Source organism: Entelurus aequoreus, linkage group LG23 (genome assembly GCF_033978785.1).
Source record: "Entelurus aequoreus isolate RoL-2023_Sb linkage group LG23, RoL_Eaeq_v1.1, whole genome shotgun sequence".
Classification (NCBI taxonomy): Eukaryota; Metazoa; Chordata; class Actinopteri; order Syngnathiformes; family Syngnathidae; genus Entelurus; species Entelurus aequoreus.
Window position 1 is genome coordinate 37,610,397 of NC_084753.1, and position 20,647 is coordinate 37,631,043.

The 20,647-nt window shown below is 41.9% G+C and overlaps 2 protein-coding genes and 31 non-coding genes across 34 annotated transcripts in view; 18 read left to right on the forward strand and 15 right to left on the reverse strand.

The window, feature by feature from the left end:
• Positions 1-20,647, forward strand: part of LOC133640668 (zinc finger protein 391-like) — a 105,669-nt gene that overhangs the window by 5,885 nt on the left and 79,137 nt on the right. Inside the window, exons 3-4 of one of the 2 annotated variants that reach the window (XM_062034223.1) lie at positions 5,326-5,543; positions 5,848-6,909. The exons of the other annotated variant lie outside the window; for it this stretch is intronic. Of the exons in view, the coding sequence (XP_061890207.1) occupies positions 5,326-5,366 (41 nt within the window). The 3' untranslated portion in view covers positions 5,367-5,543; positions 5,848-6,909. Of the gene's footprint in view, positions 1-5,325; positions 5,544-5,847; positions 6,910-20,647 lie in introns of those variants that run through there. 2 annotated transcript variants of the gene reach the window in all.
• trnak-uuu (transfer RNA lysine (anticodon UUU)) lies at positions 151-223 on the forward strand. The gene has a single exon. It is a non-coding gene; the product is annotated as a tRNA-Lys (tRNA).
• On the reverse strand, positions 516-588 carry trnaf-gaa (transfer RNA phenylalanine (anticodon GAA)). The gene has a single exon. It is a non-coding gene; the product is annotated as a tRNA-Phe (tRNA).
• On the forward strand, positions 961-1,033 carry trnak-uuu (transfer RNA lysine (anticodon UUU)). Its single transcript has one exon. It is a non-coding gene; the product is annotated as a tRNA-Lys (tRNA).
• Positions 1,326-1,398, reverse strand: trnaf-gaa (transfer RNA phenylalanine (anticodon GAA)). The gene has a single exon. It is a non-coding gene; the product is annotated as a tRNA-Phe (tRNA).
• On the forward strand, positions 1,771-1,843 carry trnak-uuu (transfer RNA lysine (anticodon UUU)). Its single transcript has one exon. It is a non-coding gene; the product is annotated as a tRNA-Lys (tRNA).
• trnaf-gaa (transfer RNA phenylalanine (anticodon GAA)) lies at positions 2,136-2,208 on the reverse strand. The gene has a single exon. It is a non-coding gene; the product is annotated as a tRNA-Phe (tRNA).
• Positions 2,582-2,654, forward strand: trnak-uuu (transfer RNA lysine (anticodon UUU)). The gene has a single exon. It is a non-coding gene; the product is annotated as a tRNA-Lys (tRNA).
• Positions 3,398-3,470, forward strand: trnak-uuu (transfer RNA lysine (anticodon UUU)). Its single transcript has one exon. It is a non-coding gene; the product is annotated as a tRNA-Lys (tRNA).
• trnaf-gaa (transfer RNA phenylalanine (anticodon GAA)) lies at positions 3,761-3,833 on the reverse strand. The gene has a single exon. It is a non-coding gene; the product is annotated as a tRNA-Phe (tRNA).
• Positions 4,206-4,278, forward strand: trnak-uuu (transfer RNA lysine (anticodon UUU)). Its single transcript has one exon. It is a non-coding gene; the product is annotated as a tRNA-Lys (tRNA).
• Positions 6,063-11,313, reverse strand: LOC133640582 (uncharacterized). Its single transcript, XM_062034076.1, has 10 exons — positions 10,993-11,313; positions 9,827-9,937; positions 9,592-9,706; positions 8,565-9,415; positions 8,210-8,396; positions 7,846-8,094; positions 7,556-7,680; positions 7,142-7,188; positions 6,909-7,057; positions 6,063-6,781 (listed from the first exon to the last, which is right to left on the reverse strand). Exons 1-10 carry the CDS (start codon positions 11,152-11,154, stop codon positions 6,594-6,596), a joined length of 2,184 nt encoding a protein of 727 aa, XP_061890060.1. The 5' UTR covers positions 11,155-11,313; the 3' UTR covers positions 6,063-6,593.
• On the reverse strand, positions 11,897-11,969 carry trnaf-gaa (transfer RNA phenylalanine (anticodon GAA)). Its single transcript has one exon. It is a non-coding gene; the product is annotated as a tRNA-Phe (tRNA).
• trnak-uuu (transfer RNA lysine (anticodon UUU)) lies at positions 12,364-12,436 on the forward strand. The gene has a single exon. It is a non-coding gene; the product is annotated as a tRNA-Lys (tRNA).
• trnaf-gaa (transfer RNA phenylalanine (anticodon GAA)) lies at positions 12,735-12,807 on the reverse strand. The gene has a single exon. It is a non-coding gene; the product is annotated as a tRNA-Phe (tRNA).
• Positions 13,180-13,252, forward strand: trnak-uuu (transfer RNA lysine (anticodon UUU)). The gene has a single exon. It is a non-coding gene; the product is annotated as a tRNA-Lys (tRNA).
• trnaf-gaa (transfer RNA phenylalanine (anticodon GAA)) lies at positions 13,545-13,617 on the reverse strand. The gene has a single exon. It is a non-coding gene; the product is annotated as a tRNA-Phe (tRNA).
• trnak-uuu (transfer RNA lysine (anticodon UUU)) lies at positions 13,990-14,062 on the forward strand. The gene has a single exon. It is a non-coding gene; the product is annotated as a tRNA-Lys (tRNA).
• trnaf-gaa (transfer RNA phenylalanine (anticodon GAA)) lies at positions 14,355-14,427 on the reverse strand. The gene has a single exon. It is a non-coding gene; the product is annotated as a tRNA-Phe (tRNA).
• On the forward strand, positions 14,798-14,870 carry trnak-uuu (transfer RNA lysine (anticodon UUU)). Its single transcript has one exon. It is a non-coding gene; the product is annotated as a tRNA-Lys (tRNA).
• trnaf-gaa (transfer RNA phenylalanine (anticodon GAA)) lies at positions 15,163-15,235 on the reverse strand. Its single transcript has one exon. It is a non-coding gene; the product is annotated as a tRNA-Phe (tRNA).
• On the forward strand, positions 15,608-15,680 carry trnak-uuu (transfer RNA lysine (anticodon UUU)). Its single transcript has one exon. It is a non-coding gene; the product is annotated as a tRNA-Lys (tRNA).
• On the reverse strand, positions 15,973-16,045 carry trnaf-gaa (transfer RNA phenylalanine (anticodon GAA)). Its single transcript has one exon. It is a non-coding gene; the product is annotated as a tRNA-Phe (tRNA).
• Positions 16,418-16,490, forward strand: trnak-uuu (transfer RNA lysine (anticodon UUU)). The gene has a single exon. It is a non-coding gene; the product is annotated as a tRNA-Lys (tRNA).
• Positions 16,783-16,855, reverse strand: trnaf-gaa (transfer RNA phenylalanine (anticodon GAA)). The gene has a single exon. It is a non-coding gene; the product is annotated as a tRNA-Phe (tRNA).
• On the forward strand, positions 17,226-17,298 carry trnak-uuu (transfer RNA lysine (anticodon UUU)). The gene has a single exon. It is a non-coding gene; the product is annotated as a tRNA-Lys (tRNA).
• On the reverse strand, positions 17,591-17,663 carry trnaf-gaa (transfer RNA phenylalanine (anticodon GAA)). Its single transcript has one exon. It is a non-coding gene; the product is annotated as a tRNA-Phe (tRNA).
• Positions 18,036-18,108, forward strand: trnak-uuu (transfer RNA lysine (anticodon UUU)). Its single transcript has one exon. It is a non-coding gene; the product is annotated as a tRNA-Lys (tRNA).
• On the forward strand, positions 18,839-18,911 carry trnak-uuu (transfer RNA lysine (anticodon UUU)). The gene has a single exon. It is a non-coding gene; the product is annotated as a tRNA-Lys (tRNA).
• Positions 19,204-19,276, reverse strand: trnaf-gaa (transfer RNA phenylalanine (anticodon GAA)). The gene has a single exon. It is a non-coding gene; the product is annotated as a tRNA-Phe (tRNA).
• Positions 19,669-19,741, forward strand: trnak-uuu (transfer RNA lysine (anticodon UUU)). The gene has a single exon. It is a non-coding gene; the product is annotated as a tRNA-Lys (tRNA).
• Positions 20,035-20,107, reverse strand: trnaf-gaa (transfer RNA phenylalanine (anticodon GAA)). Its single transcript has one exon. It is a non-coding gene; the product is annotated as a tRNA-Phe (tRNA).
• On the forward strand, positions 20,480-20,553 carry trnak-uuu (transfer RNA lysine (anticodon UUU)). Its single transcript has one exon. It is a non-coding gene; the product is annotated as a tRNA-Lys (tRNA).

Genomic DNA, 20,647 nt, shown 5'->3' on the forward strand with positions numbered 1-20,647 from the left:
TAACCGTCAAAAGTTCTAGTTCAAGCAATTGGCAAGCTTGAGCTTTGACAGTTCCCAGCTATTCGCTGAACATCCTAAATAATTTACTTCTCGATGAGGGTGCCAGTATTGTTCTTCTCTCCAACCATGGGCACTGATTAAGTAAAAAGAGCCTGGATAGCTCAGTCGGTAGAGCATCAGACTTTTAATCTGAGGGTCCAGGGTTCAAGTCCCTGTTCAGGCGGTTTATCTCTTTACCTTCCAGTTTAAGCTTATTTTCAGCTACCGAAAGGCAACATCGACAGCAGTTCTGTATTTGTATGTGAAACAGCATGATTTAATAGTCAAATTGAGAAAAAAACATTAGCAAAAGTACAATACACCATAAAACGAAATAATGGTTATCCAGGTCAAACATGACAACTGATTTTAAGACTGTGCCAGCAAGACAAGCAGGTCACGGACATCCTTTTAATGGAGTACATGCCTTAAAAGCCTCCTCAGTAATGACACTAGTTCAAGAAACCGGACTACTATGCTGAAACCCGGGATTGAACCAGGGACCTTTAGATCTTCAGTCTAACGCTCTCTCAACTGAGCTATTTCAGCTTTGGTAAATAACCACTTTAGCAGAAACCCACCCACTTGGACCCACTCTTTGAAATACACCCAAGGACTTACCTGTTGCTGACATTTGAATGCAAAAAAGAGGCCTTCGCAGAAGATTGTCACAGCATATTTTTGGTCAGCAGAACAGAGAATTGAATTCCAAAAACTCAGGGACTTCTTTCTTTGTCTGCACCCTCTGTCTATGATGATTTAAAACTGTCTTAACCGTCAAAAGTTCTAGTTCAAGCAATTGGCAAGCTTGAGCTTTGACAGTTCCCAGCTATTCGCTGAACATCCTAAAGAATTTACTTCTCGATGAGGGTGCCAGTATTGTTCTTCTCTCCAACCACGGGCAACGACGAAGTAAAAAGAGCCTGGATAGCTCAGTCGGTAGAGCATCAGACTTTTAATCTGAGGGTCCAGGGTTCAAGTCCCTGTTCAGGCGGTTTATCTCTTTACCTTCCAGTTTTATCTTATTTTCAGCTACCGAAAGACAACATCAACAGCAGTTCTGTATTTGTATGTGAAACAGCACGATTTAATAGTCAAATTAAGAAAAAAACATTGGCAAAAGTACAATACACCATAAAACTAAATAATGGTTATCCAGGTCAAACATGACAACTGATTTTAAGACTGTGCCAGCAAGACAAGCAGGTCACGGACATCCTTTTAAAGGAGTACATGCCATAAAAGTCTCCTCAGTAATGACATTAGTTCAAGAGACTAGACTACTATGCTGAAACCCGGGATTGAACCAGGGACCTTTAGATCTTCAGTCTAACGCTCTCCCAACTGAGCTATTTCAGCTGAGGTGAATAGCCACTTCAGCAGAAACCCACCCACCTGGATCCACTCTTTGAAATACACCCAAGGACTTACCTGTTGCTTACATTTGAATGCAAAAAAGAGGCCTTCGCAGAAGATTGTCACAGCATATTTTTGGTCAGCAGAACAGAGATTTGAATTCTAAAAACTCAGGGACTTCTTTCTTTGTCTGCACCCTCTGTCTATGATGATTTAAAACTGGCTTAACCGTCAAAAGTTCTAGTTCAAGCAATTGGCAAGCTTGAGCTTTGACAGTTCCCAGCTATTCGCTGAACATCCTAAATAATTTACTTCTCGATGAGGGTGCCAGTATTGTTCTTCTCTCCAACCATGGGCACTGATTAAGTAAAAAGAGCCTGGATAGCTCAGTCGGTAGAGCATCAGACTTTTAATCTGAGGGTCCAGGGTTCAAGTCCCTGTTCAGGCGGTTTATCTCTTTACCTTCCAGTTTAAGCTTATTTTCAGCTACCGAAAGGCAACATCGACAGCAGTTCTGTATTTGTATGTGAAACAGCATGATTTAATAGTCAAATTAAGAAAAAAACATTAGCAAAAGTACAATACACCATAAAACAAAATAATGGTTATCCAGGTCAAACATGACAGCTGATTTTAAGACTGCGCCAACAAGACAAGCAGGTCACGGACATCCTTTTAATGGAGTACATGCCTTAAAAGCCTCCTCAGTAATGACACTAGTTCAAGAAACCGGACTACTATGCTGAAACCCGGGACTGAACCAGGGACCTTTAGATCTTCAGTCTAACGCTCTCCCAACTGAGCTATTTCAGCTTTGGTTAAATAACCACTTTAGCAGAAACCCACCCACTTGGACCCACTCTTTGAAATACACCCAAGGACTTACCTGTTGCTGACATTTGAATGCAAAAAAGAGGCCTTCGCAGACGATTGTCACAGCATATTTTTGGTCAGCAGAACAGAGATTTGAATTCCTAGAACTCAGGGACTTCTTTCTTTGTCTGCACCCTCTGTCTATGATGATTTAAAACTGGCTTAACCGTCAAAAGTTCTAGTTCAAGCAATTGGCAAGCTTGAGCTTTGACAGTTCCCAGCTATTCGCTGAACATCCTAAAGAATTTACTTCTCGATGAGGGTGCCAGTATTGTTCTTCTCTCCAACCATGGGCAACGACGAAGTAAAAAGAGCCTGGATAGCTCAGTCGGTAGAGCATCAGACTTTTAATCTGAGGGTCCAGGGTTCAAGTCCCTGTTCAGGCGGTTTATCTCTTTACCTTCCAGTTTTATCTTATTTTCAGCTACCGAAAGACAACATCAACAGCAGTTCTGTATTTGTATGTGAAACAGCACGATTTAATAGTCAAATTAAGAAAAAAACATTAGCAAAAGTACAATACACCATAAAACTAAATAATGGTTACCGGTATCCAGGTCAAACATGACAACTGATTTTAAGACTGCGCCAACAAGACAAGCAGGTCACGGACATCCTTTTAATGGAGTACATGCCTTAAAAGCCTCCTCAGCAATGACACTAGTTCAAAAAACCGGACTACTAGGCTGAACCCCGGGATTGAACCAGGGACCTTTATATCTTCAGTCTAACGCTCTCCCAACTGAGCTATTTCAGCTTTGGTGAATAACCACTTCAGCAGAAACCCACCCACCTGGATCCACTCTTTGAAATACACCCAAGGACTTACCTGTTGCTGACATTTGAATGCAAAAAAGAGGCCTTCGCAGAAGATTGTCTCAGCATATTTTTGGTCAGCAGAACAGAGATTTGAATTCCAAAAACTCAGGGACTTCTTTCTTTGTCTGCACCCTCTGTCTATGATGATTTAAAACTGGCTTAACCGTCAAAAGTTCTAGTTCAAGCAATTGGCAAGCTTGAGCTTTGACAGTTCCCAGCTATTCGCTGAACATCCTAAATGATTTACTTCTCGATGAGGGTGCCAGTATTGTTCTTCTCTCCAACCATGGGCACTGATTAAGTAAAAAGAGCCTGGATAGCTCAGTCGGTAGAGCATCAGACTTTTAATCTGAGGGTCCAGGGTTCAAGTCCCTGTTCAGGCGGTTTATCTCTTTACGTTCCAGCTTAAGCTTATTTTCAGCTACCGAAAGACAACATCAACAGCAGTTCTGTATTTGTATGTGAAACAGCATGATTTAATAGTCAAATTAAGAAAAAAACATTAGCAAAAGGACAATACACCATAAAACAAAATAATGGTTATCCAGGTCAAACATGACAGCTGATTTTAACTGCGCCAACAAGACAAGCAGGTCACGGACATCCTTTTAATGGAGTACATGCCTTAAAAGCCTCCTCAGCAATGACACTAGTTCAAGAAACCGGACTACTATGCTGAAACCCGGGATTGAACAAGGGACCTTTAGATCTTCAGTCTAACGCTCTCCCAACTGAGCTATTTCAGCTGAGGTGAATAACCACTTCAGCAGAAACCCACCCACCTGGATCCACTCTTTGAAATACACCCAAGGACTTACCTGTTGCTTACATTTGAATGCAAAAAAGAGGCCTTCGCAGAAGATTGTCACAGCATATTTTTGGTCAGCAGAACAGAGATCTGAATTCCAGAAACTCAGGGACTTCTTTCTTTGTCTGCACCCTCTGTCTATGATGATTCAAAACTGGCTTAACCGTCAAAAGTTCTAGTTCAAGCAATTGGCAAGCTTGAGCTTTGACAGTTCCCAGCTGTTCGCTGAACATCCTAAATAATTTACTTCTCGATGAGGGTGCCAGTATTGTTCTTCTCTCCAACCATGGGCACTGATTAAGTAAAAAGAGCCTGGATAGCTCAGTCGGTGGAGCATCAGACTTTTAAACTGAGGGTCCAGGGTTCAAGTCCCTGTTCAGGCGGTTTATCTCTTTACCTTCCAGTTTAAGCTTATTTTCAGCTACCGAAAGACAACATCGACAGCAGTTCTGTATTTGTATGTGAAACAGCATGATTTAAAGGCCTACTGAAATGAAATTTTTTTATTTAAACGGGGATAGCAGATCTATTCTATGTGTCATACTTGATCATTTCGCGATATTGCCATATTTTTGCTGAAAGGATTTAGAATAGAAAAACGACGATAAAGATAGCAACTTTTGGTATCTGACAAAAAAAAGCCTTGCCCCTACCGGAAGTAGCGTGACGTGGACAATTGAACATATCCGCAAAGCTCCCTATTGTTTGCAATGATGGCCGCCAGATCTGAGAGCGATTCTGACCGAGATAGCGACGATTTCTCCATTAATTTGAGCGAGGATGAAAGATTTGTGGATGAGGAAAGTGCAAGTGAAGGACTAGTGGGGAGTGGAAGCGATTCAGATAGGGAAGAAGCTGTGAGAGGGATAGAGCCATATCGCTTTGAACCCGACGCTGATGAAGACGGTCAGGAGGACGCTGCTGCTATTGATGCTGGAGGAGCACACGACATAGATCGCCTTGAGAATACAGAATGGTAATATGTTATTTATTTATAGACTAGTTTTAGTTTGTGGCCTAGTCTTGCACTGTTACTGTTAGTGTTACAACTTACACCCCAGGCCTATCTATACACTAAGTATCTATCATTGACACAATGTGTTACTGTTAGTGTTACAACTTACACCCCAGGCCTATCTATACACTAAGTATCTATCATTGACACAATGTGTTACTGTTAGTGTTACAACTTACACCCCAGGCCTATCTATACACTAAGTATCTATCATTGACACAATGTCAAACCTAATTAATTACCCATTATTTCTATGGGCCACAGCTCCATATACCGGCAATACTAAAAATATGCATGCAGATTAATAAGATCCACAACAAGACAATGATAATATTAATTATTCCACATGTTTGCAGATTGCAGGTGTCAATAATATGAATTGATTTACAAATATTATGAACATTTCTATTTCCAGGTGTACATGCAAAACTGTGTGAACATGGAGACAGTGGCTGAGTGTGTCTGCTGTAGTGAAATAGAGGCAGTGACCAGAACGATGGAGGAGGAGGGGGTGAAGACGTGCATCATAGACCACCATGGCTTTCCATCTGTGTGTCTGGATGAATGGGTGCTGCAGACAGCGTATAACGCCTACAAACAGCAATATGGCATGCTGCAGCAACAGCAAAATGAGTGAGGCACTAATAAGTTTAAATAATTCTTTATTCTATCAACCTTTGGAAGATAAGTCAGAATGAGCACTTTCTTATCTTATTCTTATTCTGTGAAATGTACTGTGCTACAATGCACATGACATTATATATCATAGAAGTATTACATAGATGGACCGTAGATGTCAACAATATTTACAATTTACTGCAACAGTAAATGACAAATGAATAGAATGCATGACAATGTCTTTTGAATCTCAGAGAACAGTGAGTCACTGTGTATCCATGTCCGGATAATAACAGCTGCCATCATTTGCTACTTGCAGGCGGAGACGACACACAGCCTATCGACAGTTTGTCCGCTTCTGCTGGGGATATCTGGGAAAGGACATAAGGGTGGTACTACCAGCTTGTGTAGTACATAAGATTAGGACAACATTCCCATCGATGGACTACACGGGGTTCCAAGACGTGCAGTGACTGCAACAGAATCTACATGGCCACTGTACTTAATCAATAAAATCAATCAATCAATCAATCAGTCAATCAATCAATGTTTATTTATATAGCACTAAATCACAAATGTCTCAAAGGGCCGCACAAGCCACAACGACATCCTCGGTACAGAGCCCACACACGGGCAAGGAAAACTCACCCCAGTAGGACGTCGATGTGAATGACTATGAGAAACCTTGGAGAGGACCGCATATGTGGGTAACCCCCCCCCCTCTAGGGGAGACCGAAAGCAATGGATGTCGAGTGGGTCTAACATATTAGTGAGGGTCCAGTGGAGCCAGCAGGAGGCCACCCCGAGCGGAGACGGGTCAGCAGCGCAGATGTCCCCAACCGATGCACAGGCGAGCGGTATACCCCGGGTCCCAACTCTGGACAGCCAGCACTTTATCCATGGTCACCGGAATAACCCCTCCACGTGGGGGGGGGGGGCAGAGGAGAAAAGAAAAGAAACGGCAGATCAACTGGTCTAAAAAGGGGGTCTATTTAAAGGCTAGAGTATACAAATGAGTTTTAAGATGGGACTTAAATGCTTCTACTGAGGTAGCATCTCTAACTGTTACCGGGAGGGCATTTCACACTTACCGAAGCGACTCCTGTGCTTGGCGATGGCTTCCTCCTTGTCTGGCTTCTCCAGTTCATCGCAGAGGAAGGGAGGCACATCCACAGTGACGCTGAGTGGTGTTCTCTCGTCAGGGGTCTGTCTGCAGCCAGCAACAACCTCCCTGATCAAGTCATCTACGTAGCCTGCAAAATACAATTGTACATGTTCCTGCTCACAACATAATATACTCATGGAGAGTGAAACTTGACAGTATTATTATCATGATACAAAGTGTCAAGTGTTTACATGTTTTGTGTCCTCTACACTTACGGTATGTTGGCTCTGTCGCGATTTTCTTGACCACATGGCCCCCTGCTTTATACTTCGGGTAGCGTACTGCATAGCGCTCAGCACCCGCTTGTGTAGTGGCTATAGGGCGGCTCGAATTTTCGTTCCAGTGCAGCCCAGCAAGCAGGTTCCTAGGTGTGGTAACAGAATAATGTAATAATTAGTACTAAAGTATGGCACACACTAGTGACACTTAGATTAGTGTGGAAACATACCTGCACAGCATTCCGATGTATGAGAAGACATACATTTTCGGTGCGAACTGTATAAGATAAAAGACACTTTATTCAGTCATGCGTCCATACAATGTGTGTGTAAATTTATAAATTGTTTGTAAATTTGAATACAAATGTTTGTGTATTAAACTGTTAATAGTCAGCTATTAAAGCTTGATCTCCTGCAGTAATGAAGCTGTTTTGTTTTCAATGTTAACACCACGCCAGAATTGTTTGCAATCTTTCTCACCAAGATGCCAGCCACTATGTTGGACCTCCAACATTCTCTTGCTTACACTGACTGTATCAAGGCTTCATTTAGTATGCTCTAGTATTTTGCTCCCTGGCCACCAAAGTCCTAGTGGCAGGTGGTAACCACCGACACCACCTACAGGCGATCAGTCTAATTCTCACCTGTATGATAAGGCTATGGAACGCCTCCACCTTGGAAGTCTGGTGTTCACCCGACAGCATGGCGATATCTTTTAGCAGGGACTTGTTGTTGACCACCTCCTCCAGTTTCACTGCTGAGCGTGAACCTAAACATAAATTTAAAATAGAACAACGTTTCTACAAAAATGTTCCAGTCAACTTAAACTGGTTATTTACTTACAAGTTTATCTGAATTTTTTGACTTTCAAAAGATGTGCAGGAAAATACTGCTAGTCCCTCACTGCTTTCGGGCAACTTATTTGCCTACTCACTTTGTTTGAGCCATTTCTTTTGCCGTTGCAGTTGTCCATGAGTACAAATTGGGAAGAGGTCGCCATGGTCCTTGTGGATGTTCTGAATGTGTCGCTCCACAGACTTCCACTTGGCAACCAGAAGTTCCCCCTCTCCAGGCGGTGTAGACACTGCTGCCCAGTAGAGGTGGTTGATTATACTTTGCACCCAGGGCTTCAGGTCTTCACAGTCCTTATGCTTGGCGATGGCCTTCAGTTTCTTTCCGATGGCTACAAACAGAAAAAAACAGAAATTTGTGGATTAAATACAATATCACATTCATCTGATCACTGATATGTACACACTACTTCACAACTTGTCATGCATACAAATAATCCAACTAACATTTTGCAACATGCCAGATGTCATAGCAGTGCCGTGTATTGGGCATGTTTTCACGAATCCATTTAGCGATCTGTCTGTGTCGGTCTGTCACCAGCACCCCGACATCCAGGTCCCAGCTGATCAGCAGTTCCACCATCCTCTTCAGTCCTTCCATCTCCATATGGTAGCTGCCAAGACATTCGTTGCTCTGAAATATATATAACAGAAAAGGAATGAGCAAAGAAAAAAATGAAAAAGGGGCTTAGTATACATTGAAATGGTTAATGTTATTAGACAAATTTACTAGGATAATTCTGGAAAATCCCTTATCTGCTTATTGTGTTACTAGTGTTTTAGTGAGATTATATGGTCGTACCTGTACAACCTGAAGGTCGAGAACCACATTGGCCACAAGCTCCATTGTGGTGTAGGTACCGAACTTGGCGCTGTGTCCCGGACTGTCTGCTCGCCCATCACCACCAAGGACGAGGGGTCGGCCTTCCACCTGCAGCATGGTGAGGTGCGTCCGTTGCTGTTCCTCCCACACCTTTTTGATGGCTGGCTGCAGGATGAGCTCCTGGTGGTTGAAAAATGTCCTCTTCACATACGTGACCACTCCGATGCTGTTCAGCACTTGCAACACCTTGCCAGAAGATGCCCCAGCGAAGAGGATGCCAGCAGACAGCAGGATGTTGCCCGCGGCATAAGGGCCAATGTTTGGCTGGCTGCTCCAACTACTCCTCTGGTCACATGATGCACATTGAAGAGTCATGGTCAGCTGTGTACCGTTCGAATCCCAAGAAGGGCTTATGTCCTGGCTGCCACAGACTGGACAGTGACACCACTTGACGAGACTCTGGAGGCACGACTCAAAGATGATGTACTTCGGTTCCTTGTGGCAGCCCTCTTCACGCATCTGGTGAGTACATGGGCGATCTGGCGACCCGTCAGATTGACACGGATCCGATGTCGTTGACTCACTCGGCACATAGCTGTCATCGGAAGAACCACCAACAAAAGGCGCAGTGGGACTTGATGCTGGTCCTTCATCAAACCATGCAGGAGGTGGTCGTAGCTTGGCTTGCATTCCAGACACACCTGGAGCTGCTATGTTAGTCTGCATCTCGGGGCTGTCAGATGGAGCTGCTACACTTGACAATGGGACTTCACTAACCCTGGCCGGCCGAGCTCTAACCCTCTCGAGGATCTCTGGGGTCACCTGGTGTCCTAGCAATAAAATCAAGCACAAGTTGTTTTATATAATCTGTTAAAATTAAACTAGAATCACATAATAATTATTGTCTTTGAATCACCTAATTTATCTGTCTACTCTACTCTGCACAGGCAGCGTGCAATGTGTACTGTGATGTGCAGAATCATGTTCGTCACCGAAATAGACATACCCTTTGATCTATGATGTATTTTCCCTGTTTGGGTGCTCTTGCTACTGGTCATTGCTGTTGGTGCTGTCCCAATCGGTACCCAGTCCGTCTGGCATCCTTGTTCTCTTGTATTTCCCTGGAAATGGAGAAACAGCTACATGTAATATGGATACCTCATTTACATTAATTATGAATACTTTTGGATTGGGCTTGAACTGTAATCCATTTGAACATTGATTAGGAAAACAAATCGAACCTGATCTTGATCGCCCTCCTCATCAGGCAAATCTAGTGCCATTGCCATTGGTTCATCCACCGCATCCGCCACTGATGCCGTAGTCGTACTGTCCATGATCTGATCTATTGTCTGTAAATGTACAAATGTACAATACTTTATATTATTGTCTATTGTAATCTATTGACAGTATTGACACTATTGACAGTAATGTCAGTAAATGTACGATACTTTATACTGCAGAAGAACTTGACTAGAACTTGAAGCAATAATTATATGTAGACTATTTTATTGTTAATTTATTTCATTGTTCATGGAGTAGTCCAGTGGTTCTCAAATGGGGGTACGCATACCCTTGGGGATACTTGAAGGTATGCCAAGGGGTACGAGAGATTTTTTTTAAATATTATAAAAATAGCAACAATTCAAAAATCCTTTATAAATATATTTATTGAATAATACTTCAACAAAATAAATGTTTAGAATTAAGTTCATGAATCCAGATGGATCTCTATTACAATCCCCAAAGAGGGCACTTTAAGTTGATGATTACTTCTATGTGTACAAAATATTATTTATAATTGAATCACTTGTTTATTTTTCAACAAGTTTTTAGTTATTTTTATATCTTTTTTTCCAAATAGTTCAAGAAAGACCACTACAAATTAGCAATATCTTGCACTGTTATACAATTTAATAAATCAGAAACTGATGACATAGTGCTGTATTTTTTTTCTTTTTTTCAACCAAAAATGCTTTGCTCTGATTAGGGGGTACTTGAATTAAAAAAATGTTCACAGGGGAAAATCACTGAAAAAAGGTTGAGAACCACTGGAGTAGTCTATGACTGTGTGTTTTAGTTTTGGTTGATTGATTGAGACTTTTATTAGTAGGTTGCACAGTGAAGTACATATTCCGTACAATTGACCACTAAATGGTAACACCCCAATAAGTTTTTCAACTTGTTTAAGTCGGGGTCCACTTAAATTGATTCATGATACAGATATATACTATCATATATATACTATCATCATAATACAGTCATCACACAAGATAATCACATTGAATTATTTACATTATTTACAATCCGGGGTGTGGAGGTGGGGGGGTTTCAACAATTGAGAACAAAGAAATGGATATTGGAACAGTGTAGTCTGACTATGAAAACTGGATATCAAGATTCTTACCCTCTTCCTTTCCCTTTTGGCAAATGCAGACCTCATGTGCCCAGTCTGTCCGCTTGTGGAGGGGGTAGGGTGCTCCGGACTTGTCCGTGGTCTATCGAAAATAGTTGGCTTCGCACCTTTCTTCAGCACGAGTCGACGAGTGCTGATTCCCATTTCTGCCATTCGCAAGGGACCCTCTTCGAAACATGATCTTTCGAAATGTTCGCTGCATAATACACTGTACTTCGTATGTGTCGTCCAATCCAACCGTGTTCGCTTGACTTCTTTGTTCCATAGTAAAGCTTGGCCGCCATCTTTTGGGAAAAGAAACAATGAAACACCGGTTGTGTTTTGGTTTGTGTTGCTACATCCAGCAGCAACACACCGCTTCCCTACAACTCTCTTTTTTGCAGTCTCCATTGTTAATTGAACAAATTTCCAAAAGATTCACCAACACAGATGTCCTGAATACTGTGGAATTTAGCGATTAAAACAGAGCTGTTTAAATTGGGAGGGACCTATTCCAAGATGACGCGTTCAACTGCCTTCGTCACGCGCATACGTCATCATACCGCGACGTTTCAGCCGGATATTTCCCGGGAAATTTTAAATGTCACTTTATAAGTTAACCCGGCCGTATTGGCATGTGTTGCAATGTTAAGATTTCATCATTGATATATAAACTATCAGACTGCGTGGTCGGTAGTAGTGGGTTTCAGTAGGCCTTTAATAGTCAAATTAAGAAAAAAACATTAGCAAAAGTACAATACACCATAAAACAAAATAATGGTGATCCAGGTCAAACATGACAACTGATTTTAAGACTGTGCCAGCAAGACAAGCAGGTCACGGACATCCTTTTAAAGGAGTACATGCCATAAAAGTCTCCTCAGTAATGACACTAGTTCAAGAGACTAGACTACTATGCTGAAACCCGGGATTGAACCAGGGACCTTTAGATCTTCAGTCTAACGCTCTCCCAACTGAGCTATTTCAGCTGAGGTGAATCACCATTTCAGCTGAGGTGAATAACCACTTCAGCAGAAACCCACCCACCTGGATCCACTCTTTGAAATACACCCAAGGACTTACCTGTTGCTTACATTTGAATGCAAAAAAGAGGCCTTCGCAGAAGATTGTCACAGCATATTTTTGGTCAGCAGAACAGAGATTTGAATTCCAAAAACTCAGGGACTTCTTTCTTTGTCTGCACCCTCTGTCTATGATGATTTAAAACTGGTTTAACCGTCAAAAGTTCTAGTTCAAGCAATTGGCAAGCTTGAGCTTTGACAGTTCCCAGCTGTTCGCTGAACATCCTAAATAATTTACTTCTCGATGAGGGTGCCAGTATTGTTCTTCTCTCCAACCATGGGCACTGACTAAGTAAAAAGAGACTGGATAGCTCAGTCGGTAGAGCATCAGACTTTTAATCTGAGGGTCCAGGGTTCAAGTCCCTGTTCAGGCGGTTTATCTCTTTACCTTCCAGTTTTATCTTATTTTCAGCTACCGAAAGACAACATCAACAGCAGTTCTGTATTTGTATGTGAAACAGCACGATTTAATAGTCAAATTAAGAAAAAAACATTGGCAAAAGTACAATACACCATAAAACTAAATAATGGTTACCGGTATCCAGGTCAAACATGACAACTGATTTTAAGACTGCGCCAACAAGACAAGCAGGTCACGGACATCCTTTTAATGGAGTACATGCCTTAAAAGCCTCCTCAGCAATGACACTAGTTCAAGAAACCGGACTACTATGCTGAAACCCGGGATTGAACCAGGGACCTTTAGATCTTCAGTCTAACGCTCTCCCAACTGAGCTATTTCAGCTGAGGTGAATAACCACTTCAGCAGAAACCCACCCACCTGGATCCACTCTTTGAAATACACCCAAGGACTTACCTGTTGCTGACATTTGAATGCAAAAAAGAGGCCTTCGCAGACGATTGTCACAGCATATTTTTGGTCAGCAGAACAGAGATTTGAATTCCAAGAACTCAGGGACTTCTTTCTTTGTCTGCACCCTCTGTCTATGATGATTTAAAACTGGCTTAACCATCAAAAGTTCTAGTTCAAGCAATTGGCAAGCTTGAGCTTTGACAGTTCCCAGCTATTCGCTGAACATCCTAAATAATTTACTTCTCGATGAGGGTGCCAGTATTGTTCTTCTCTCCAACCATGGGCAACGACAAAGTAAAAAGAGCCTGGATAGCTCAGTCGGTAGAGCATCAGACTTTTAATCTGAGGGTCCAGGGTTCAAGTCCCTGTTCAGGCGGTTTATCTCTTTACCTTCCAGTTTAAGCTTATTTTCAGCTACCGAAAGACAACATCGACAGCAGTTCTGTATTTGTATGTGAAACAGCATGATTTAATAGTCAAATTAAGAAAAAAACATTAGCAAAAGTACAATACACCATAAAACAAAATAATGGTTATCCAGGTCAAACATGACAGCTGATTTTAAGACTGCGCCAACAAGACAAGCAGGTCACGGACATCCTTTTAATGGAGTACATGCCTTAAAAGCCTCCTCAGCAATGACACTAGTTCAAGAAACCGGACTACTATGCTGAAACCTGGGATTGAACCAGGGACCTTTAGATCTTCAGTCTAACGCTCTCCCAACTGAGCTATTTCAGCTTTGGTGAATAACCACTTCAGCAGAAACCTACCCCCCTGGATCCACTCTTTGAAATACACCCAAGGACTTACCTGTTGCTGACATTTGAATGCAAAAAAGAGGCCTTCGCAGAAGATTGTCACAGCATATTTTTGGTCAGCAGAACAGAGATTTGAATTCCAAAAACTCAGGGACTTCTTTCTTTGTCTGCACCCTCTGTCTATGATGATTTAAAACTGGCTTAACCGTCAAAAGTTCTAGTTCAAGCAATTGGCAAGCTTGAGCTTTGACAGTTCCCAGCTATTCGCTGAACATCCTAAATAATTTACTTCTCGATGAGGGTGCCAGTATTGTTCTTCTCTCCAACCATGGCCACTGATTAAGTAAAAAGAGCCTGGATAGCTCAGTCGGTAGAGCATCTGGCTTTTAATCTGAGGGTCCAGGGTTCAAGTCCCTGTTCAGGCGGTTTATCTCTTTACCTTCCAGTTAAAGCTTATTTTCAGCTACCGAAAGACAACATCGACAGCAATTCTGTATTTATATGTGAAACAGCATGATTTAATAGTCAAATTAAGAAAAAAACATTAGCAAAAGTACAATACACCATAAAACAAAATAATGGTTATCCAGGTCAAACATGACAACTGATTTTAAGACTGCGCCAGCAAGACAAGCAGGTCACGGACATCCTTTTAAAGGAGTACATGCCATAAAAGTCTCTTTAGTAATGACACTAGTTCAAGAGACCAGACTACTTTGCTGAAACCCGGGATTGAACCAGGGACCTTTAGATCTTCAGTCTAACGCTCTCCCAACTGAGCTATTTCAGCTGAGGTGAATAACCACTTCAGCAGAAACCCACCCACCTGGATCCACTCTTTGAAATACACCCAAGGATTTACCTGTTGCTGACATTTGAATGCAAAAGAAGCCTTCGCAGAAGATTGTCACAGCATATTTTTGGTCAGCAGAACAGAGATTTGAATTCCAAGAACTCAGGGACTTCTTTCTTTGTCTGCACCCTCTGTCTATGATGATTTAAAACTGGCTTAACCGTCAACAGTTCTAGTTCAAGCAATTGGCAAGCTTGAGCTTTGACAGTTCCCAGCTATTCGCTGAACATCCTAAATAATTTACTTCTCGATGAGGGTGCCAGTATTGTTCTTCTCTCCAACCATGGGCACTGATTAAGTAAAAAGAGCCTGGATAGCTCAGTCGGTAGAGCATCAGACTTTTAATCTGAGGGTCCAGGGTTCAAGTCCCTGTTCAGGCGGTTTATCTCTTTACCTTCCAGTTTGAGCTCATTTTCAGCTACCGAAAGACAACATCGACAGCAGTTCTGTATTTGTATGTGAAACAGCATGATTTAATAGTCAGATTAAGAAAAAAACATTAGCAAAAGTACAATACACCATAAAACAAAATAATGGTTATCCAGGTCAAACATGACAGCTGATTTTAAGACTGCGCCAACAAGACAAGCAGGTCACGGACATCCTTTTAATGGAGTACATGCCTTAAAAGTCTCCTCAGTAATGACACTAGTTCAAGAAACCGGACTACTATGCTGAAACCCGGGATTGAACCAGGGACCTTTAGATCTTCAGTCTAACGCTCTCCCAACTGAGCTATTTCAGCTGAGGTGAATAACCACTTCAGCAGAAACCCACCCACCTGGATCCACTCTTTGAAATACACCCAAGGACTTACCTGTTGCTGACATTTGAATGCAAAAAAGAGGCCTTCGCAGACGATTGTCACAGCATATTTTTGGTCAGCAGAACAGAGATTTGAATTCCAAGAACTCAGGGACTTCTTTCTTTGTCTGCACCCTCTGTCTATGATGATTTAAAACTGGCTTAACCGTCAAAAGTTCTAGTTCAAGCAATTGGCAAGCTTGAGCTTTGACAGTTCCCAGCTATTCGCTGAACATCCTAAATAATTTACTTCTCGATGAGGGTGCCAGTATTGTTCTTCTCTCCAACCATGGGCAACGACAAAGTAAAAAGAGCCTGGATAGCTCAGTCGGTAGAGCATCAGACTTTTAATCTGAGGGTCCAGGGTTCAAGTCCCTGTTCAGGCGGTTTATCTCTTTACCTTCCAGTTTAAGCTTATTTTCAGCTACCGAAAGACAACATCGACAGCAGTTCTGTATTTGTATGTGAAACAGCATGATTTAATAGTCAAATTAAGAAAAAAACATTAGCAAAAGTACAATACACCATAAAACAAAATAATGGTTATCCAGGTCAAACATGACAGCTGATTTTAAGACTGCGCCAACAAGACAAGCAGGTCACGGACATCCTTTTAATGGAGTACATGCCTTAAAAGCCTCCTCAGCAATGACACTAGTTCAAGAAACCGGACTACTATGCTGAAACCTGGGATTGAACCAGGGACCTTTAGATCTTCAGTCTAACGCTCTCCCAACTGAGCTATTTCAGCTTTGGTGAATAACCACTTCAGCAGAAACCTACCCCCCTGGATCCACTCTTTGAAATACACCCAAGGACTTACCTGTTGCTGACATTTGAATGCAAAAAAGAGGCCTTCGCAGAAGATTGTCACAGCATATTTTTGGTCAGCAGAACAGAGATTTGAATTCCAAAAACTCAGGGACTTCTTTCTTTGTCTGCACCCTCTGTCTATGATGATTTAAAACTGGCTTAACCGTCAAAAGTTCTAGTTCAAGCAATTGGCAAGCTTGAGCTTTGACAGTTCCCAGCTATTCGCTGAACATCCTAAATAATTTACTTCTCGATGAGGGTGCCAGTATTGTTCTTCTCTCCAACCATGGCCACTGATTAAGTAAAAAGAGCCTGGATAGCTCAGTCGGTAGAGCATCTGGCTTTTAATCTGAGGGTCCAGGGTTCAAGTCCCTGTTCAGGCGGTTTATCTCTTTACCTTCCAGTTAAAGCTTATTTTCAGCTACCGAAAGACAACATCGACAGCAATTCTGTATTTATATGTGAAACAGCATGATTTAATAGTCAAATTAAGAAAAAAACATTAGCAAAAGTACAATACACCATAAAACAAAATAATGGTTATCCAGGTCAAACATGACAACTGATTTTAAGACTGCGCCAGCAAGACAAGCAGGTCACGGACATCCTTTTAAAGGAGTACATGCCATAAAAGTCTCTTTAGTAATGACACTAGTTCAAGAGACCAGACTACTTTGCTGAAACCCGGGATTGAACCAGGGACCTTTAGATCTTCAGTCTAACGCTCTCCCAACTGAGCTATTTCAGCTGAGGTGAATAACCACTTCAGCAGAAACCCACCCACCTGGATCCACTCTTTGAAATACACCCAAGGATTTACCTGTTGCTGACATTTGAATGCAAAAGAAGCCTTCGCAGAAGATTGTCACAGCATATTTTTGGTCAGCAGAACAGAGATTTGAATTCCAAGAACTCAGGGACTTCTTTCTTTGTCTGCACCCTCTGTCTATGATGATTTAAAACTGGCTTAACCGTCAACAGTTCTAGTTCAAGCAATTGGCAAGCTTGAGCTTTGACAGTTCCCAGCTATTCGCTGAACATCCTAAATAATTTACTTCTCGATGAGGGTGCCAGTATTGTTCTTCTCTCCAACCATGGGCACTGATTAAGTAAAAAGAGCCTGGATAGCTCAGTCGGTAGAGCATCAGACTTTTAATCTGAGGGTCCAGGGTTCAAGTCCCTGTTCAGGCGGTTTATCTCTTTACCTTCCAGTTTGAGCTCATTTTCAGCTACCGAAAGACAACATCGACAGCAGTTCTGTATTTGTATGTGAAACAGCATGATTTAATAGTCAGATTAAGAAAAAAACATTAGCAAAAGTACAATACACCATAAAACAAAATAATGGTTATCCAGGTCAAACATGACAGCTGATTTTAAGACTGCGCCAACAAGACAAGCAGGTCACGGACATCCTTTTAATGGAGTACATGCCTTAAAAGTCTCCTCAGTAATGACACTAGTTCAAGAAACCGGACTACTATGCTGAAACCCGGGATTGAACCAGGGACCTTTAGATCTTCAGTCTAACGCTCTCCCAACTGAGCTATTTCAGCTTTGGTGAATAACCACTTCAGCAGAAACCCACCCACTTGGATCCACTCTTTGAAATACACCCAAGGACTTACCTGTTGCTGACATTTGAATGCAAAAAAGAGGCCTTCGCAGAAGATTGTCACAGCATATTTTTGGTCAGCAGAACAGAGATTTGAATTCCAAAAACTCAGGGACTTCTTTCTTTGTCTGCACCCTCTGTCTATGATGATTTAAAACTGGCTTAACCGTCAAAAGTTCTACTTCAAGCAATTGGCAAGCTTGAGCTTTGACAGTTCCCAGCTATTCGCTGAACATCCTAAATGATTTACTTCTCGATGAGGGTGCCAGTATTGTTCTTCTCTCCAACCATGGGCACTGATTAAGTAAAAAGAGCCTGGATAGCTCAGTCGGTAGAGCATCAGACTTTTAATCAGAGGGCCCAGGGTTCAAGTCCCTGTTCAGGCGGTTTATCTCTTTACCTTCCAGTTTAAGCTTATTTTCAGCTACCGAAAGACAACATCAACAGCAGTTCTGTATTTGTATGTGAAACAGCATGATTTAATAGTCAAATTAAGAAAAAAACATTAGCAAAAGTACAATACACCATAAAACAAAATAATGGTTATCCAGGTCAAACATGACATCTGATTTTAAGACTGCGCCAACAAGACAAGCAGGTCACGGACATCCTTTTAATGGAGTACATGCCTTAAAAGCCTCCTCAGCAATGACACTAGTTCAAGAAACCGGACTACTATGCTGAAACCCGGGATTGAACCAGGGACCTTTAGATCTAACGCTCTCCCAACTGAGCTATTTCAGCTTTGGTGAATAACCGCTTCAGCAGAAACCCACCCACCTGGACCCACTCTTTGAAATACACCCAAGGACTTACCTGTTGCTGACATTTGAATGCAAAAAAGAGGCCTTCGCAGAAGATTGTCATAGCATATTTTTGGTCAGCAGAACAGAGATTTGAATTCCAAAAACTCAGGGACTTCTTTCTTTGTCTGCACCCTCCGTCTATGATGATTTAAAACTGGCTTAACCGTCAAAAGTTCTAGTTCAAGCAATTGGCAAGCTTGAGCTTTGACAGTTCCCAGCTATTCGCTGAACATCCTAAATGATTTACTTCTCAATGAGAGTGCCAGTATTGTTCTTCTCTCCAACCATGGGCACTGATTAAGTAAAAAGAGCCTGGATAGCTCAGTCGGTAGAGCATCAGACTTTTAATCTGAGGGTCCAGGGTTCAAGTCCCTATTCAGGCGGTTTATCTCTTTACCTTCCAGTTTTAGCTTATTTTCAGCTACCGAAAGACAACATCAACAGCAGTTCTGTATTTGTATGTGAAGCAGCATGATTTAATAGTCAAATTAAGAAATAAACATTAGCAAAAGTACAATACACCATAAAACAAAATAATGGTTATCCAGGTCAAACATGACAACTGATTTTAAGACTGCGCCAGCAAGACAAGCAGGTCACGGACATCCTTTTAATGGAGTACATGCCTTAAAAGTCTCCTCAGTAATGACACTAGTTAAAGAAACCGGACTACTATGCTGAAACCCGGGATTGAACCAGGGTCCTTTAGATCTTCAGTCTAACGCTCTCCCAACTGAGCTATTTCAGCTGAGGTCAATAGTTATTTCAGCTGAGGTGAATAGCCACTTCAGCAGAAACCCACCAACCTGGATCCACTCTTTGAAATACACCCAAGGACTTACCTGTTGCTGACATTTGAATGCAAAAGAAGCCTTCGCAGAAGATTGTCACAGCATATTTTTGGTCAGCAGAACAGAGATTTGAATTCCAAAAACTCAGGGACTTCTTTCTTTGTCTGCACCCTCTGTCTATGATGATTTAAAACTGGCTTAACGGTCAAAAGTTCTAGTTCAAGCAATTGGCAAGCTTGAGCTTTGACAGTTCCCAGCTATTCGCTGAACATCCTAAATGATTTACTTCTCGATGAGGGTGCAAATATTGTTCTTCTCTCCAACCATGGGCACTGATTAAGTAAAAAGAGCCTGGATAGCTCAGTCGGTAGAGCATCAGACTTTTAATCTGAGGGTCCAGGGTTCAAGTCCCTGTTCAGGCGGTTTATCTCTTTACGTTCCAGCTTAAGCTTATTTTCAGCTACCGAAAGACAACATCAACAGCAGTTCTGTATTTGTATGTGAAACAGCATGATTTAATAGTCAAATTAAGAAAAAAAACATTTTCAAAAGTACAATACACCATAAAACAAAATAATGGTTATCCAGGTCAAACATGACAACTGATTTTAAGACTGTGCCAGCAAGACAAGCAGGTCACGGACATCCTTTTAATGGAGTACATGCCATAAAAGTCTCCTCAGTAATGACACTAGTTCAAGAGGCTAGACTACTATGCTGAAACCCGGGATTGAACCAGGGACCTTTAGATCTTCAGTCTAACGCTCTCCCAACTGAGCTATTTCAGCTTTGGTGAATAACCACTTCAGCAGAAACCCACCCACCTGGATCCACTCTTTGAAATACACCCGAGGACTTACCTGTTGCTGACATTTGAATGCAAAAAAGAGGCCTTCGCAGAAGATTGTCACAGCATATTTTTGGTCAGCAGAACAGAGATTTGAATTCCAAAAACTCAGGGACTTCTTTCTTTGTCTGCACCCTCTGTCTATGATGATTCAAAACTGGCTTAACCGTCAAAAGTTCTAGTTCAAGCAATTGGCAAGCTTGAGCTTTGACAGTTCCCAGCTATTCGCTGAACATCCTAAATAATTTACTTCTCGATGAGGGTGCCAGTATTGTTCTTCTCTCCAACCATGGGCACTGATTAAGTAAAAAGAGCCCTGGATAGCTCAGTCGGTAGAGCATCAGACTTTTAATCTGAGGGTCCAGGGTTCAAGTCCCTGTTCAGGCGGTTTATCTCTTTACCTTCCAGTTGTATCTTATTTTCAGCTATCGAAAGACAACGTCAACAGCAGTTCTGTATTTGTATGTGAAACAGCACGATT